At 38.1% G+C, this 12,735-nt stretch overlaps 1 protein-coding gene across 6 annotated transcripts in view; it reads left to right on the plus strand.

Annotated features, from left to right (window-relative positions):
- The window catches only part of septin9a (septin 9a), a 103,382-nt gene that overhangs the window by 83,555 nt on the left and 7,092 nt on the right, over positions 1–12,735 (plus strand). For all 6 annotated transcript variants that reach the window (XM_081366146.1, XM_081366149.1, XM_081366147.1 and 3 more), the window contains 4 exons: positions 8,718–8,846; positions 9,000–9,081; positions 9,430–9,567; positions 12,384–12,501. In XM_081366146.1, coding sequence (XP_081222272.1) covers positions 8,718–8,846; positions 9,000–9,081; positions 9,430–9,567; positions 12,384–12,501 — 467 coding nt within the window. The remainder of the gene's footprint in view (positions 1–8,717; positions 8,847–8,999; positions 9,082–9,429; positions 9,568–12,383; positions 12,502–12,735) is intronic.

The raw sequence follows: 12,735 nt of genomic DNA on the forward strand, positions 1-12,735 counted from the left end.
CTTGATCTAAGGAGTGATTGTACAAATCTAATAATAAGGGAGACAATTGAGTGGAAAACTTTTTAAAAAATTCAGAAGAAAAGCCGTCAGGGCCAGGAGCTTTATTATTTTTCATAGTTAGGATACAGGAGGTTATCTCTCCCAGGCTAATAGGCTCGTCGAGGCTGTTGGCAATATCAGGACTAATCTTAGGTATCTCTAATTGGGAAAGGAAAGACTGAATAGCAGCAATGTCTACGTTAGCTTCAGATTTGTAAAGATTAGAATAGAAAGAAGAAAACTCTGAGTTTATTTTAACCGGATCATTAATAAGGTTATTTGAGGAGTCATACACCTGTGTGATTAACTGAGAAGCAGTTTGGTGTCTGAGCTGAGATGCTAACAGACGACCAGCTCTATCACCATGCTCATAATAAGTTGCTCTTGTGCGTTTTAGCAGAAACTCTGCCTTGTTGGTTGTCAATAAGTCAAATTCAGTTTGTAATTTTAGCCGTTGTGTCTCTAAAACAGGGTTTGGTGACCTGGCATTTATCCTATCTATCTCTAAGATTTTATCAATGAGTTTCTGTTGTTTTAATTTCCTAGCTTTAGTCCAATAAGCATTAAAGGAAATTATCCTCCCACGTATAAAAGCTTTAAATGTTTCCCATAGAAGTGATGGTGAAACTGATTCTGATTTGTTGGTTTCCAAAAAAAAATCAATGTTATTAGAAATATAATCGCAAAATTCTCTATCAGCTAACAACCCAGTATTGAGCTTCCAGCCTCCAGCATGTCTACACAAGTTTTGTGGGAAAGAGAGGTCTAAAATGTGTGGGGCATGGTCTGAGATAATTATCGCTGAATATTCTGTAGATTTAACTTGAGATAAGAGAGCCTTGTCAATAAAAAAATAATCAATACGTGAATAAACACGATGAACATTTGAAAAAAAAGAAAACTCTTTTGCAGTTGGATTAAGAAAGCGCCAAGGGTCTACACATCCCGTCTGATCTGCTAGAGATGAGAAGGATCTAGACATTGACGTAGGAGCTGATGACTTGGGCTGTGAGCGGTCCAGACTTGGGTTGATTGTGCAATTAAGATCCCCACCTAAAATAAGGTGATGGGTATCCAGATTTGGAAGATGGGAAAAGAGCGAAGTCATAAAAGCAGGGTCATCAAAGTTAGGGGCATAAACGCTAACTAATATAACAGGTGTTTGGTACAAAATCCCGGATACTATTACGTAGCGCCCATCAGGATCAGATATTACGTTGTGTGGGACAAACTTTATACGTTTGTGTATTACAATTGTGGTGCCTCTAGATTTACTATTAAAGTTTGAATGAAAAACTTGACCAATCCATGGTTTACGTAGTCTTACATGATCACTAACCCTGAGGTGAGTCTCCTGTAAAAAAACAATATCCGAAGAAAGGCTCTTTAGGTGTGAGAACACCCTTGACCTTTTAATTTGACCACCTAGACCCCTAACATTCCAAGTAACAAATTTGACATTATGACCAGCCAACCCCTCTATGTTCACTTTAGGACTAATCATTTGTTATTGTGAGGATAAAAGAGAAAAGGAAAAAAAAAGGAGTCTGAGACGAGTAAATAAAAGGTGTGGAAAGAAGGAGAGAGAGAGGAGAAGAAAAAAAAAAAAAAAAAAAAAAAACCCTTATACTTACAACTCTGATGCTCGTCTTTTGGAACATGACGAGTAGCCAGAACAACAATTCTCACAACCGATTAACCACGTAGAACTGTCAACTCCTAAAAGTTAGATATACACCTAAAGCAGCTATCAAGGCTTAGATATCCGCCGAGAAACTATTTAAATATAAAAATAATAATAACAATAATAAATAAACAACCAAGTAGATGATAAGAAAACATTAGATTAAAAAAAAAAAAAAAAAAAAAAAAAAAAAAGGTTAAGGTTGGTAAGTTATATAAGCGATCCGCCACAAGACGGCATTACCAACATAGATCAGGTGGTATGACAATTAAAATCATCAACCGAATAACTTGTGCAATCAATAAAATATATAATTTGGGGATGCGTGAATAACAACTAAATAAAGCAGACAAATGCACACGCAGTGTGGCAGACTAATTTTCCTTCAAGGGCAAGGCTAATCGAAAGTACAGTGAGAGCTCAACGCTGACCTTAAATTATTTACAGCAGCTTGTACTTGTTGAATTTACCATCCCAAATCGGACACGGGTATAGTCCACGACCTAATTAGGAAAGTTTTGGTGGTAAAACGACTCCGCTGCCTCAGGGGAATCAAAGATCCGTTCCACGCCGTTACGACTCACTCGAAGGCGAGCAGGGTACAGCATACCAAAGCGCACTTCTTTCTGATAAAGTAGGCTCTTGACCTTGTTGAAAGCCGCTCGTTTCTTCGCCACCTCGGCGCTGAAGTCCTCGTACACATGGCCGTAGCCAGCTATGAGGTCACCGAGGTCCGGACCTCGGTCATTTTTTTATATTCAAAAATAAAATTTCAAGCTCTCTGAATGATTAATTAGCCGTTTAAACCGCGTCATATGTGTGTTTGCAATTTATGTCGCTGCGAGAAGGTAGATCAGTGAACGGGGCTTGAGAGCGTGTTGTGAGCATAGACTGTAAAAAATGCGGCAGAGCGCTTTATGTCACTTTATTATAATTTATAAATAAAGCGCAAAAGAAACTACAAGCATGATGCAACAGCATCGTAGTTGATGTCAATTTGAAAGTCATGAAATGACCAAAAAGTGCCAATAAACTTTTTTTTCTTTTACATTTCCGATAATGGCGCGTATAATTTGCACTAAGTGCCTGTCTTTTTAGCAAAAAAGGCACCCACAACTAAATAGCTACAGTTGCACGGGTCGTTGGGCGTGCGTGAGGTGCTTGAAACTAAGTAGCTTTTGACGCGTTCGACTCGAGTTCGAATCCGCCTTTTGCCGAACTCGCTCTTCTCCCTCTTCTCCCTTTTCCCAATACACATGAGATGTAAAATGTATAGCCTAACATAAAGGTCTCTAGCGTTATATTTTGCCAACGAACTAATATCGAAACCGTGATATGGTTTTGTGCTTTATAAAACAGCACAAGACTTTAAGTATCCTATATAGGCATTATGTTTGTGCTGCGTGATTTAAAGAAAAGTGCGCACTTTGCTCACGCGATCAAAGGGTTTATTTCTTGCAAGTGAAGACATTAGGACAAAAGTATTGTAATTTTCCTATAGTGTAATGTAAAATATACTTTTGAAATATTCATTTTCATTTATTAGGCTATATGGATTTTATGTCATAGGAATAATTATAGAAATCATTATTATATTATTATACTAATTGTTTGGCATACTAAAACACCAGTTATAATGTAATGTAGACTGAAACTCCATATCATAACTAAAAAATATGTTTGAGCCCCCTTTAATGTCCAGGTACAAGTCAATGTTTTTTATTTGTGCACAGTTCATGGGTTGAAGCCCGTTGAAGCTCTTAATTTTGAGCTCTCAAAGAGCACCAGATTGATGCATTTAACCTTAAAATGTACAAAATTTTCTTGCGGGGGAGCATGCCCCCGAACCCCCCTAGAGGGACAGAGGTTTACCCAACATAGTTTTACAAAATCCTATATGGGAAAGATCTATCATTTATGAACTTTACTCCAGCATAGTACAACAAAGTTCCTTTTAAGTCAGTAAACTAAAACTCTTAATGCAAAATTAAAATGTCCTTGGACAAACTATACATTAGGCCTGCCTAAGGGGGGGCCTACAAGACATTGATTGTGCCCAGGGGCCTCTGAATTCTTAATCCGGCCCTGCACCTCACCTCGGACCTCACTAATTTTCAAACCCTGGTTACGGCCTTGCTCGTACATCTTGATTTTGTGGCCCTTGTAAGACATGACTTTGTGGGATTTAGCCCAATTCATGACAGTTTCCTTCACGATGTATCGATGAAATCTGATAATCAGCGGGCGTGGAGATTCCTCTGCACGAGGTCTGGGCCGTAGGCTACGGTGGGCGCGATCCAGCTCAGGTGGTTCTGTAAGGGAGTCACCGAGGAGTTCAGAAAGCAGGTTAGTCATAAACTCTCGTGCGTTTTTTCCCTCAAGGCCCTCAGGAAGGCCTACCACTCGTATATTCTGCCGCTTCGAGCGAGAAATCAGATCTTCTACGCTAGCTTTGAGCGCCGTGTTTTCCTTTTCCATTGTCGTCAGTTTTGATTGAACAGCGCTTACATCATGCTCGAGCTGAGCTATTCGGTCGCTATGGTCTGAGAGACCCGATTCCATCTCGCTTATGGTCACTGCCTGTGTTGTCAGGGTCGTACCGATCGATTCAATTGAAGATCGAATTGGTTCCAGAGAACTATTTAGAAGTGCAACAAACTCCCCGGTCATGTCTTTTCTGAATCTTTCGAGCTCTTTGACTAGAGATTCGATTGTGAGATGTGCAGGTTCGGGCTCGTTTTCCGCCATTTTGCTGCTTTCTTGAGAGGCCTGTGCATGTTGAACTTGAGACTGCTGTTTACCTCCCGTCCTCGTAGACTTGCTCATTTTAAGTGAAATATTCCGAAGGCGGAATTTTTCAAACATACAAAAAAGATTAAAGGAATACGAAGTTCTGATAAAATAGGGTGTATTCTGAAGAGATTACATGAAATAATGCGGAGCTTCGACACCGTGCGTCTCAACACCACATTGCCAAACCGGAAGTCGTTCATGTTTTTTCTTATGGCTCATTGCAGCGTATCAATGTTTGTATTTTAGTCCATTAGATGCAGTGTTAATGATAATGAGATTTATTATATTCACATCTACAAAAGTGAAAGAATAACATCTACTGAAATTAAACTGACACTCATGAACTGATTCACTGATTGTTCTTCTAGTGCTCTTAATGTGTTATTTGTTGTTAGCTTACGTTAAGAGAAAAGGTAATGGTTAACAATACTTGACAGGCCATATGGTTTAGGAGACTGAAATACCCCAAACCAGTTAAGCGCAAGTCACCTGTAAAGAAATGTTCTGCTCAGAGTTCAGATAAAACACAGATGGATCTGATAGTGACAAACGGTAATGCTGTTCATCAGGATGTGTTAGCAGTGATATACTAGGTTAATTGTAGACTTTAGGTTAGGGGTTAGTATGTGTTTCAGTGTTGTGTTGGCAAGTTTGTGCTGAAAGGGATAATTCACCCAAAAATTAAGATTCTGTCATCATTTACTCACCCCCAAGTTGTTCCAAACCTGTATTAATTTCTTTCTTCTGCTGAACTTTCTTCTTCTGCTTATGATTCAATCTTCACATTTCCACAAGAAAATGAGAAATGCTTACCTGTGCAGAAGTTGCCGCAACTGTAATGGTTGCCAGGGTGTTGCTATGCTGTTTCTGAGGTGGTCTTAGGGTTTTTAGCACATTGCTACAGCATAGCTCAGTTGTTCTGGGTGATTGCTATAGTGTTTCTATTTGAGCCAAGTAAGAACACCCCAACATTGATACTCTAGTCCCTAGATTAGTCTGTGTGATTATTTTCACCCTTATTTATTGTTCATCAAATCAGTCAAATCAAGTTCAACATGAAGCAATTGAGCTATTTAAGTATGAGCTCATAGTGATGTTTACATTACAAACATAACTAATTAGCAATAAGCCACAAAAAAACACACGATTTTTGCAGTAATTCTGCAGCAATATGAGAACCAACCAATGTTCAATTAAGATTACATTTATTAAAGTTTACAATAAACAATAATTGTGTTTGGTATTGCAGTTTTTTAACCTAACTGTAAATTGCTTATGGTTGCCAAGCAACATAGCAACTTGGTGCAATAATATTAATAATATACAACTGACGTGCAATCATGCATGCTCAATCATGTATTATAGATGTGGCTCATCCAATGAGATTTTAGAGTCAAAACTATACTGTTGTTTTGCTTTTGATCACAGAGCAAACATGAAGTTGCTTAAGTCTTACAGTTTGCTTATGTAAATGGGTCAATGGGTTAATAACTTGACCGATGAAGTCTGAAATGAGGAAATAAGAATGTAAACTAGGGAAAGACGTGTATTGAGTAATGTGTTTAGGGCATAACCTGGTGGTATTTTTCTGTTTCAGCATTAGCGTCCCAGAAGACTCCGTTCCTCTATTAAACTTCAGATGATTTATATGGAGTTTACAAGAGGAAATGATTACAAGTTCTATCTAAGATAGCAAAATGAACCTGTATTTGCGCAAGGCTGCAGCTGGGTTCTCACATGTGGCTCTTTGGGTCAATGTGGCCAAACCTGCTGTTGACTTAACCCAGTCAGAGCGGAGAGAGCCAACCCTCGGGATCAGCATTGCCGTTCCCAGCTGCAGCCCATTTATTCTGACTCCTGTCTCTCATTCCATCACATGTTCATGAAGAAGGTGTCTGAAAAGTGCTACCTTTGTAGGCAGTATACGGGGGTAGGAAAGCACATCTGATCCAATGTCAGCAAAAAAATTTATAGTCATAATTTTTTTTGGCCATATTGCCCACCCCTAGCGGTGGGATTGGATGACAGGGTGTTTAGAGAGAGAAAATTTGCAGCCCTGCCCCGTGCAGAAAGGAAAAGGCCCTCATTACTAGTGTGATGAACCCAAGGCTGACGGATGTGGGCTAGCGGAGGGGTAAAGAAAACCACAGCTAAACACAAGCTCCTGTTAGCAAAAGCTAAAGGAATGATAGTTTCATTCAAACCACAGGACAGCCTGAGTGGAAGCATCACTTGTGATCTGTGAATGAATAAGACCTACCGGTCTATAATATTGTTATAATATTATTACTATGATAGTAATGGACAAAACAAATGCACTGAAAAATAAATTAAACTTTTATAATTAGTTTTGTCCTAATTTCTATACATGCAAGAGTTAAACGTGAGCTTTTATTTTGACGGAAACTGCAGTCAAGCTTTTATCAAAAAAAAACGAGTTTACAAACGCATATCATTACAAATGTAGTGAAACACTGTAATCATCAACCATGCAAATGTGAAAATAACGCGTAACTGCGTTTCCAAATGCACACTAAACTCAGCACATGCACAGATGGAGTTCACTGCATTCATTCACTGTGAATCAGTATTGAGAATCGAACCTGTGGAGCTGATCACGTGGGCGAAGTGTGCACTTCTCTTTGCGCAGCACAAACAGCCTTATCGCCTTTTATAACAGCCTTTTATGTTGTTATGAGGAGTTGAAATATATTTTGGTGCCGTCACAGTCTAATTAATGAATGAGAAGCACTGAAATCTATTTGTGGCGGTCAATGTTGATTTTGTGGCGGGCCACCACAAACAAATAAATGTATGGTAAACACGGATTGGTTACAAGGTAGTTTGTGGAGTCAGAAACACCAGCGATTTCTAACCGTGTTTTTGAGACTGTCTTCGGTTCACTGCAGTTTTAAGGAGAAAATACTCAGCAATATTGTTTACTTGTGAATTTGCACATGGTTTGTCTTGAAGCATATTAAAAAAACACCACATAGACATATAAACAACATTAAATAGGCTACTTGATTTTCACCACAGGGGGTCTTTAAAAATAAAATAAAATAATTTCCTCTTTCTGCATTTCACCTTTTCTCTAGCTTGTGTACTAATATAGATTATAATTAAAACTTGTCATTGTTTACTATGAATATTATTGACTCTTATGGCTTTTAGCCATTGTTGTGTAGCTTTGTGTTGATGTGCAAGCAACTTATTTCATCCCCACAGGATGATATGACCATCACACTTTACAGTTGGGACGGTGTGTTTGTGATGATAGGCAGCGTTTGGCTTGCTCTAAATGTGGTTTGGTCTGACGGCCAAAAAATGGCTCAATTTTGGTCTCATGAAACCATTGAAGCTTCTTCCAGCTGGATGCAGAGTCTCCCACATGCCTTATGGCACAATGCAGCCGAGATGCCATGTGACATTTTTGAACAGTGGCTTTCTCTTCACCACCCTCCCATCAAACTGTGAAGCTTTTTAAGTCAAGCTGAATTCTCATTGACTCATACTCTCATACTCTAGAAAGATTTACAGTTGTGCTGTGATATTTCTATTTCTAAATGATTGATTTGATGATTGTTTTATTTGAGATATTTTGTATAGATCTATTTACATTTTTACATTAAAGAAAAGTAATTAGTCAAGTGTTTAGTGCCGTTTTGAAATCACTGAAGTGTATATTCTTGTATCTCTGTTTCTTGTAGTCTGTGCTCTCTTGCAATCCTGCGTAGACAGCTTTTGATATTTAAATTTTAGATTTTAAAATACTAGGTATTATACACTTGTGAACTTTGAAACTTACAGAAACTTACAGAAAAAAAAGAAAAGAAAAAAAAAACCTGGCCATCACACACTAAATGACTGAGAATCACACATTAACAGACTTTCAAGTCATTCTTAACACAACAAACTCATGAAGAAACATGTGCCTCATTGCAATGAGATGCATGACAAATGAAAGTGTGTTATTAAATTGGCTCAATATATCAAACCCCTCAGACTGGATGGAATCACACTATGGGTAAAATCTGTCAACTCTCACTGCCCAAAATCAGCAAAATGGCTCTGACTTTCGGCAGCCAGCGTTAACTCATCCAGACTTCAACCAAGGGCAAAACTCTAAGCAAAATGAGTGTAGTGTATTGCAGCCTTTAGTTAATGGGTTAGTAATGTGTATTGTTCTGCATGTGTACAGGTCAGAGTGGTTTAGGGAAGTCCACACTGATGAACACGCTCTTCAAGTCAAAGGTGAGCCGTAAGTCTTTCCTGGGCACGGCTGAGGAAAAGATCCCTAAAACCATTGAGATCAAGTCCATCAGTCATGGTAAGGCTGCACAGCTGGATTTTCTATTTTCTATGATTTTCCATTAGCGTGTCATTCATACATTTATGTATGGCCATTCAACCATTTTGATCTTGAGTTCAAAGCATGTAATCTACCACTGGAATGCAATAAAATATATTAATTTAATTTCAGATGTCGAGGAGAAAGGAGTTCGAATGAAGCTGACAGTCATAGACACACCAGGGTTTGGTGACCAGATCAATAACGAGAATTGGTAAAGACCGTTTGTTTGTTTGTGACCTCAGTTTTAATATGCTGTAAAATTCTCTCAGTTTAGTCAGCATCTCTTCTGTGAAATATAAATGACAGTCTAAAGCAGTTCTGTTAGTGTTGGCGGTATAGTTTTGTTCTGGGCACGCTCCATTTATTGAGCCATGCTTGGATGCAGAACAGCATTCAAACTCCCAAAAATAAAACATCTCCAACCATCAAAGTGATGGTGACCCAACCACCAGGTTCTGAAACAAATGCTCCAAACAAGCCAGGTGTGAAAATGCCCTTAGAGACACTTGAGGGGAATAGTGTTATTACATTACTCTCTCTCTCTCTCTCTTTTCAACAGTTGGCAGCCCATAATGAAATTTATCAATGACCAGTATGAGCAGTACTTGCAGGAAGAGATCAATATTGACAGGAAGAAGAGGATCCCAGACTCACGAGTGCACTGCTGCATATACTTCATACCACCCACAGGACACTGGTTAGTAAACATACATCTATGTACTTTTTAGAAGTGGCATTATGAACTTGAAACAGATTTACCTAAACACTGGATATGTGTTTGCATGTCATGTTGTGTGTTTGAATACTCAAAAAAAGCCTTGTGCTGCATATACCGCATGTCTAGTAACTAATATCAGTTGTGTTAGCATGAATAAGTTTTGTACATGTGTGCATTTATTCAAATGTTGCCTGCCTAATGATGTTATGTTCAGTAAGGGGAAAACTGGTGGAAAAGGATGGTTAAAGGAGAACTCCGGTCAATTTTAACATTGAGCTCATTTTTTTGTACATTTGGAGTGCTGTCAATACAGAGAACAACGACAAAAATCGGTGTTGCCTACACCGAGTTATTCTATTTTTAAAATTTGCACCCTGTTGACTTCAATGGGGCAAGTACTAAACCTGCTTTTAGCCTGTGGTCAGGGTCACTCGTGTTCACTCTGAAGGAATCACTCACATTTTCTGTGCACTTGTAATGACACATCAAGGATGTTAAGAGGCTAAAAGCAGGTTTAGTACTTGCCCCATTGAAGTCAACAGGGTGCAAATTTTAAAAATAGAATAACTCGGTGTAGGCAACACCGATTTTTGTCGTTGTTCTCTGTATTGACAGCACTCCAAATGTACAAAAAAATGAGCTCAATGTTCAAATTGACCGGAGTTCTCCTTTAAGAAATTCAGAGCCTCCAGAGGGCAGTACTGTTCCAAGTGATGTTCAATAGTTACAATTGTTTTCATCATTGATATTAATAGTAGATGTTTCTTGAGCACCAAATCAACATATAGAGTGGTGCAAGTATGACATCAGAACCCGTTTTTATAATGGGGTTTTTAAATTTTTGAGTAAAATAAAGCCTGTGGTACACATCTTGCCGATACTTTGACATTTTGTTCTACAACTTAAACTGCATACACTCACACCAATACTGTCTTAGCTAGTTACTTATTAGAAACATATGTTTTCAAAAATAATAAATAACAGCTTCAGATTCAAGTTTTCGCTGTGAGTGTGCAGTTACATCGTAGAACAAAACGTTAAAGTATCATCAAGTTATGCTTGTAAAATTGATGTTGAGTAGAGTCACCACACTTCTTATTTTTACAAGACCTTGTATAACACATTACAGCCTGACCTCTGGCTGGAAGGGCAGGTTTTTAACAATGTGACTCTTACAGAAACATTTAGCAATCCAAACAGCATTTTTAAACTTAATTTCAGGACTTGGTTCTTTGGGATATTAAAACATTTTATAGAATGAAATATTGTTTGCCCTCCTGAGCAGCTACTGTTTACATCAGGGATTTGTAGTCACTATTTACCATTTGCAGATTTCCTTTTCACATCTAATAACATTGTTGTGCCAAATTAAGTGGGTGGTCTGTTCTGTTTGTCTCTGATGGAGAATCATTGTTCATGCTTGTGTTTTCATAGCTGTTGTTGGACAGCATGAGTCTCTCCAGACATTTTGAATTATTTCTCATTTACTACAGGAGAATTTATAGCAACCTTCAAAATAAAATGTGTAGCCTATATTGAATGTATGTGTTGAATGTGTATACAGTATGGACAGTTATCCTGACAGATGCTGGGATGCTTTCTGTCTGACCAACATCTGATAGTGCAGAATAAATATTAAGAGCTTCTGGACTAACAAGTATGAATCAGACCACCTAAATAGAGTTTAGACCAAAATATTGATCTGCTCTGGAAATAAGTAATAATAATGTTGCCAAATGAAATATAGTAAATATATACACACTTTTTAAAAGCAGTCACTTTATGATCAAGGCTGCATTTCTTTGATTAAAATACAGTAAAAGAGTGATATTGTGAACTATTATTACAATTATTACAAATTAAAAATATCTATTTGAATATATTTTAAAATGTGACTCATTCCTGTGATGGCAAAGCTGAGTTTTCAGCATCATTACTCCAGTCTTCGGTGTCACATGATCCTTCAGAAATCAGCTGAATGCTGTTTTCAATGTTGAAAACAGTTTTGCTTAGTATTTAAGCTTGATACATCTTTCAGAATTATTTGATGAATAGGAAGTTCAACATCATTTATTTGAGATAGAAATCTTTTGTAACATTATAAATGTCATTACTGTCACGTTTGATCTATTTAATGCATCCTTGCTGAATAAAATAATTAATTTCTTTTAAACAAAAATCTTAGTGACCCAAAGCTTTTGAACGGTAGTGTGTATATGTATATATATTCCATGCATTTTCTTGGCACATTATTTATGCATGTGAACAAAGCTGTTTGAGTTCCTCTTAAGAGTCCATGTCACCAAAACCTCTGAGACATATTCATTCATCCATTCAACTTATTTTGAAAAAGTTTTTAGGACTCTGAACGCACATGTCAACCACACACTCATGGATTTGTTGTGTCCTGATGCCCCCAGAGTGTGTGCTGCTGGCCTTTCTGTGGCCCTCTGTGAATGTCTGACTGTTTCATGTCCGTCAAACACTGCAGATGTCACCTCCCAGAAGCTGCATTCTGGCTTTGAACAACTTGGCTAATTAGAGTCGAACAGTCACTCTGGCAGGAGATCTGTGTGCCTTTCCCCCCCCCACTTTTTTCATTTCACATTCAAAGGTCTCCGTTCACCTTCTGTTTGAATAATCTTTCCATCCACAAGCATCTTTAGAGCATGTCATATCTTAGACTTAGAGCATGTGCATTTTGGGTGTTTTTCGCCCTCTGGTGGTTAAGTTACGGTCCTGTTAACAGTAATGTAGGTTTCGCTGTACATCTATTTTTCCTGTCATTTTCTCAGTCTTAGGCCTTTGGATGTGGAGTTTATGAGACGTCTCAGCAAGGTGGTGAATATCGTTCCTGTTATTGCTAAGGCTGACACCCTGACTCTGGAGGAGAGGGATTTCTTCAAAAAGAAGGTGAGCTCAAATTTGACAGACAGATGAATGCTTAATGTTGTTGCTCTCGTTTATAAAGTGAAAATCGTGCCACTTTACTTATTTTTCTATTGTGACAAACTATTAACTGTAGAACAAGCCGTTATTTCGACTGACTGCCATGTTGTACTGCTGGTCATTGTTAAAACGACATGACTTTTTTAAGATTGACTTTTTGTCCAGATTTATTAATTTATTCAAAAATTCCGTTCATAC

This window comes from Scardinius erythrophthalmus (assembly GCF_964197995.2).
Source record: "Scardinius erythrophthalmus genome assembly, chromosome: 1".
Lineage (NCBI taxonomy): Eukaryota > Metazoa > Chordata > Actinopteri > Cypriniformes > Leuciscidae > Scardinius > Scardinius erythrophthalmus.